The 5,757-nt window shown below is 65.5% G+C and overlaps 1 protein-coding gene across 1 annotated transcript in view; it reads right to left on the minus strand.

The window, feature by feature from the left end:
• Positions 1 to 5,757, minus strand: part of NBEAL2 (neurobeachin like 2) — a 29,830-nt gene that overhangs the window by 3,154 nt on the left and 20,919 nt on the right. Inside the window, exons 33-53 of the mRNA XM_042022312.1 lie at positions 5,135 to 5,292; positions 4,931 to 5,055; positions 4,659 to 4,779; positions 4,416 to 4,573; positions 4,186 to 4,319; positions 3,978 to 4,085; positions 3,268 to 3,363; positions 3,063 to 3,187; positions 2,839 to 2,979; positions 2,625 to 2,755; positions 2,432 to 2,541; positions 2,225 to 2,342; positions 2,050 to 2,147; positions 1,852 to 1,968; positions 1,676 to 1,765; positions 1,448 to 1,557; positions 1,196 to 1,368; positions 784 to 878; positions 588 to 704; positions 342 to 503; positions 112 to 260 (exon numbers count right to left, since the gene is read on the minus strand). Coding sequence (XP_041878246.1) covers positions 112 to 260; positions 342 to 503; positions 588 to 704; positions 784 to 878; positions 1,196 to 1,368; positions 1,448 to 1,557; positions 1,676 to 1,765; positions 1,852 to 1,968; positions 2,050 to 2,147; positions 2,225 to 2,342; positions 2,432 to 2,541; positions 2,625 to 2,755; positions 2,839 to 2,979; positions 3,063 to 3,187; positions 3,268 to 3,363; positions 3,978 to 4,085; positions 4,186 to 4,319; positions 4,416 to 4,573; positions 4,659 to 4,779; positions 4,931 to 5,055; positions 5,135 to 5,292 — 2,636 coding nt within the window. The remainder of the gene's footprint in view (positions 1 to 111; positions 261 to 341; positions 504 to 587; positions 705 to 783; positions 879 to 1,195; positions 1,369 to 1,447; positions 1,558 to 1,675; positions 1,766 to 1,851; positions 1,969 to 2,049; positions 2,148 to 2,224; positions 2,343 to 2,431; positions 2,542 to 2,624; positions 2,756 to 2,838; positions 2,980 to 3,062; positions 3,188 to 3,267; positions 3,364 to 3,977; positions 4,086 to 4,185; positions 4,320 to 4,415; positions 4,574 to 4,658; positions 4,780 to 4,930; positions 5,056 to 5,134; positions 5,293 to 5,757) is intronic.

Here is a 5,757-nt window from a genome sequence, read left to right on the forward strand (position 1 = left end):
AGCCATGGCATGGGACACCATGGCACGGGACACCATGGCACAGGACACGAGCCATGGCACACCATGGCACGGCACACCCTGAGGGCGCAATGGGGACAGGCCAGCGCTCACCTCTGGAGCTCGCGGATCTCCAGGCCGCACTCCGAGGTCCCCAGCACCACGAAGTCCTCGGTCAGGCACATGGCTGTCACCTCCCGGTCCAGCGGGACGGAGGACAGGAGCTTCCCGTTCACCGAGTACAGGTGCAGCGCAAACCTGTCCTGCACGGAGCACAGGGGGAGCGTCGTGGTGATGGTGGTGATGGTGGTGGCCGGGGGGGACACGGGGCCACCTGGACGTACCTTGGAGCAGGAGCGTTGTCCCACGGCGGTTTGGGCCACCACCTGCCCCTCGGGCCCCACGGCCAGGTGGACCAGCATGGCAGGGGGACAACTCTCGCTGGGCGGCCGCAGGGAGCGGATGAAGAGACCCCGGCGCACGGTGTGGGTGATGATGGTGCCGTCCTGGGGGAGGAGGGAGGGGACACAGGGTGACGATGGTGGTGGCACTGCCCATCCCACGCCCACCCCACGGCCCCACCAGCTCACCTTGGAGCCGGACACGGCCATGTCCAGCTCGGTGCTGATGGCCACACACGTCACCTCGGCGTCGTGGCCGTACAGCACCTGGACGGGTTTGGGAGCCAAGCCGCTGGAAAAGCCACCCTGGTGTTGGGGACACGGGGACATCAGTGACCTGCTGGCAGCGCCCACGGCGAGCTCCCCCTGCTCCTCGAGCCCTTACCTGCTGTAGGACCTGCCACACCATGCAGGTGGTGTCCCGCGAGCCGGAAATGAGGTAGATGCCGCAGAGGTCGAGCGACAGGCAGGTGACAACATCTGTGACACCCAGAGGGACACCATGAGGTGCCGGTCCCCTCCCACCACGCTCGGCACCCCGACTCCACGGGCTGGCAGCGTGATGTGCTTTAGAACGTGGAACTGCTGCCAACCCCGCTCCAAGGTGTGTTCTGGGGTGTGGATGCTGCTGCTCCTCACCCCACTCCAGCTCTGAGGTGGAACCTGGAGCGTCCCCAGGAGACCGAGGCACTGGGAGCTGCCCCTCACCTGTCACCTGCCTCTCCCCACAGCTCTACAACCCCATCAGGGCATCATCAGACCATCATCATCATCATCATCCTGGGAGGAGGACGTACCTATGTGCCGGGTGATGTGCCCCACGACCTTGCCCTTGGCCAGCGAGGTGACACGGAGGCTGTTGTCCCAATGTCCCCCGCTGAAGAGCAGCTTCCCGTCGGGGGACACAGCCAGCGTGCGCGAGCTGAGGTCGGCCCCGGGGGCGAAGGGGCCCTGCAGGAAGCGCTGGGTCCTGGCGGGACGTGGGATGATGGTGGATTGGTGGCACCTCCAGGGACCATCCCTGGGGACCCTGTGCCCCAGTGACTCACTTGGCGTTGGTGACAGTGGGGTCTTTGGTGAAGCTGAAGTAGTTGGAGATGTTCTTGTCGTAGGGCAACCAGTTATGGGTCCCCAACAAGCCGTTGGCACTCACGGTGACCTGGGCAGAGAGGCGAGGGGAGGTGACACCGCTCCCACTGCCGGGGTCCTCCCTGGTTTGGTCCTGGACCCCCTTGGAGCAGCAAAACGGCCCCGTGCCTCAGTTTCCCCACACTCACCAGGATGTCGGGGGATCCCTGAGTGATGAAGGAATGCGCCTGGTTCTTGGGGACCACAGCCTGCACCAAGGCCACCCCATCGCTGATGCCCTGTGGGGACACAGCAGCTGCTGGGCACCCTCCTGGCCACCCCACCCCTCCCAGTCCTGCCCACGGCCCCCCGGGGGTGTCCTCACCTCCACAAAGAAGGACTTGAGCTGGTCCAGGTTCTCGAAGACGTTGGGCGAGCGGGTGTCGAGGCGGGCCAGCCTGTGGGCAGCGCTCTCTGCCGACAGCCGGGCGGGGTGGGGCTCCTGGGGGGGCAGGGGACCCATCAGAAAGGGGGGGATGACCCCCCAAAAGGGGCTGGTTTTGGGGGTGGGGGTCTGAGCTACCTTGAGCAGCTGGCAGGGCGTCTGCCCGAAGTTGCTGATGATGCCCTCCAGAGCCTTGCGCTGCGTCTCGTCGGCGATGGCGTCCAGGTCCACGGCCCCTGGGCACGGGGATGGTCACGGTCACGGGGGGACACAGCCCTGGCAGGTGTCCCCCTCCCTTCGCCCCACAGCTCACCCTCGTAGGTGCAGTAGTAGAAGACGTTGAGGGCCTCCACGGCGGCCGGGCCGCGCTGTTTGTACCCGAAGATGAGGTCGATCCACTCGTGGAGGTGGGCGGAGACGTATTCCGACTCCTGTCCCAGGATGGGGCGTCAGCGCGGGCTGGGAACGGCCCCCGTGCCCCTGGAGCGCCCGCAGGGATGAAGGGGCTGCCCCATCTCACCAGGGCTTTGCGGTGCTGCTGGATGAAGTCCTCGCGGGAGCGCGCCCACCGCGGCAGCACCACGTCCCCGACCTTCTCGTTGGAGAGCTGGAGGCAGCCCAGGTCAAAGCCTGTGGGCAGGACGGGAAGGATGCAGGAACGAAGGACACGGACCCCCCCCGCTCCCCACGGCGGTGACAATGGTGTCCCTTACCGTTCTGGTTCTCCAGGAACTCCGGGAAGTAGAAGAACTCCGGGATGAGCTCCTTGACATCCACCGGGTTCTCCATGCGGGCTTGCCACGCCGCCGGCACCGAGTGGAACTGCCGGTCCGAGCAGTCAAACCTGGGGGGGGCACAGGACACCTGGCTGGAGCCTGGCCGTCCCCACGATGTCCCCTCTGCAGGAGCCACCCGCCGGGTGCCCACCTGCCGCTCTGCAGCTGGATGTGGAGCGTGGTGAAGGGCTCGGTGCGGATCAGGTAGTGCATGACCCCGGCGGCGTTGGAGTAGTGAGTGCCGTAGTGGAACTTGTCCACCGTGCCCGTGGGGTCCTCGAAGCTCTCGTACCTGTGGGCCAGGCGGGATGGGGTCCGCCAGGAGCCAGCCAGGTGCTCCCCGCGTCCCCCGCCCTTCGTTTGTGGGGTACTCACTTCTCCTTGACGTCGCGGGCGTGCCGCTCGTTGGCCACCCCGATGGGCTTGGACAGGTCCCGGAACACGGCTGGGTTGGTGAGGTCCAGGGTCTCCGAGACGTAATCCCGCAGGATCCAGGGGAACTGGGTGGGGGCGGGAGGCGGGTGAGGTGGGGGGGGGTCACGGGGTCCCCGTGGGGACAGTGGGGGACACAGGGGCTCACCACGGGGTACTGGGACAGGTCGTTGTAGGTGCGCCCCGCGATGGTGTTCAGCTGCATGAGGTACTCGAAGTTGGAGATCTCCCGCAGGACCCATTTCTGGAGCGAAGGGAGAGGGAGGAGATGGGCTTGGGGTGGGGAGGAGACAGGGCAGACACCCCCCACCACATGGCAGTGCCCATCCCAGGGCCATCACTGGTCCCAGAGCAGCTCTGGTCCCACAGCTGTTCCCAGTCCCATGGCCATATCCATCCCGTGGCCATCCCCGGTTCCACAGTTGTCCCCAGTCCCGTGGCCATCACTGGTCCCACAGTTGTCCCGAGAACTGTGGCCATGTCCACCCCATGGTCATCCCTGGTTCTACAATCACCTCTGGTCCAATGGCCATCCCTATCCCATACCCACCCCCGTTCCATGGCCATCCCTGCTCTCAGACCATCCCACGCCTCATGGCTGTCCTTAATCTCATGATTGTCCTCACCCCACAGCCATCCCTGTCCCATGGGCACTCCCGGATCCAGACCCATCCCTGATCCCCTGGCCATCTCCAGCCCACGGTCCCATGGGCACTCCCAGGTCCAGAGCCATCCCTGATCCCCTGGCCATCTCCAGCCCATGGGCCCGTGGGCATCCCCATCCCATGCTGTGACCCTCCCCTTTTCCATCTGAGAAAGGGACACATGGAACGGGCATGGGCATGGTGGGGCCGGTACCTGTGTGAGCCCTGAGGCTTTGAGCAGCTCCTGGGGGGAGCGGCTGCCGAAATAGGTCTGGTTGGGGGGCCGCAGGCCAAGGATGCTGGAATACACCTTGTTCCTCACCTGGCGGGGACAGGAGGATGTGGAGCAGCCGGAGCTCGGGCAGAGCCCTGGCCTGGGAGGGCTCTGGGAGGGGATGAGGGGGCCATGAGGAGGTCCCCACCTTCTTTCTGAAGTTGAGGAAGTAGTTGGCCTGGTCGATGAAGAAGAGCTCGAGGGCGGAGCGGCGCAGGTTGTAGCGGCGCAGGTGGACCTCGCGCAGGTGGGACAAGGGGCGCTTGAAGTCGTAGCCGATCCCTGCCGAGGCCCCCCCCAGGTGTCACCATCTCGCCATTCCCGAGGCAGGGATGGGGCGGGGGTTCCTCACCCCCCTCAAGGAGCACCCGCTGTTACCTCCCTCCGTCTCCTCCTTCTCGCTGCTGCCGTCGTAGAAATAAACGTGCTGGGTTGTCACCTCCAGGCGCCCGGGGACCACGGCCACCGTCGTGATGAGCTCGCAGTCCTCCGACACCACCAGCTTCTCCCGCTGGTTCTGCTCCTTGGGCTCAGCCCTGGGTGGCACAGCGGGGTGAGGACACCCTGGTGACACCCCCAGTCCGGGTGAGCCAGCGCGGTGGCAGGGGTGGGGACACTCACTGGTTGTCCAGCACGGGGAGGTCCTCTTCGGCCAGCTGGTCATCCTCCAGCTCGCTCACCTTGGCCTCCTTGGCCATGGCGAGCGGGAGGGACTCGGCGGGGTTCTGGAGGTGGTCGGCTCCTGAAATGAGGATGGGGTCAGCAGGACCCCAGAGCTCCCCCAGAACCTGGGGACAAGTCCTGCAAAGGGCCCCAATTTAACCCTGTCCGTGACATCTCCCGGCCCAACCCCACCGGTGACATCCCCAGGAGCCCCAGTGCCACCGCCTCACCCAGGTTGTCCCGCAGGGCGCTGGCCTCCAAGTGTTGGTCGAAATTGAGGTTGGGCACCAGCTTCAGCCTCATCCGGGAGTAGGTCTCGGCGCTCGACAGCTTCCAGCGGACCTCAGGTGGGTTCCTGGGGGACAGCCGGGCGTGAGGCACCCTGGGGACCTCTGGCTGTGCCACCCATCCCTGGGGACGAGGCGGGGACTCACCGGTCGGCCCAGGCGGAGCGGGGCGAGGTGAGCAGGCGGCACAGGGACCGCCACTGCTTGAGCACGGTGCCGTGGTGGTTGTTGGCCTGCTTGAGGACGTTGGCGTGCCGGGCGTTCTCCGCCTTGCAGCGCTTCGCCGCCGGCTCCAGCACCAGCTCCTGCCGAGGGGGCACCAGAGTGAAGTGACAGCAGGGCTGGGGCCTGGGGACATCCGCAGGGCGACGTCCTCAGGTCAAGGAGAACATCCCCAGGATGATGTGGTTGGGATGAGGAGCACATCCTTGGGATGATATCCCCAGGATGAGGAGCACATCCCAGGGATAATGCGCCTGGAATGAGGAGCACATCCCCCAGGACAGTGTTCCCAGGAATGAGGAGCACATCCCCAGGATTAATGTCCCCAAGGTGAGGAGCATGTCCCCGGGACAAGGAGCATGTCCCTAGGATGACATCCCCAGGATAAGGAGCACGTTCCCTGGATGACATCCTAGGGGTGAGGAACATGTCCTCAGTCTGAGGAGAACCCAGAGTGACATCCTTGGGGTGAGGAACATGTCCCCAGGATAAAGAGCACATTCCCTGGATGACATCCTGGGGGTGAGGAACATGTCCCCAGGATAAAG

This window comes from Corvus kubaryi, unplaced genomic scaffold (genome assembly GCF_017639235.1).
Source record: "Corvus kubaryi isolate FWS band 111438036 unplaced genomic scaffold, C.kubaryi_AGA036_p1.0 37193, whole genome shotgun sequence".
In the NCBI taxonomy this organism is placed as follows: domain Eukaryota; kingdom Metazoa; phylum Chordata; class Aves; order Passeriformes; family Corvidae; genus Corvus; species Corvus kubaryi.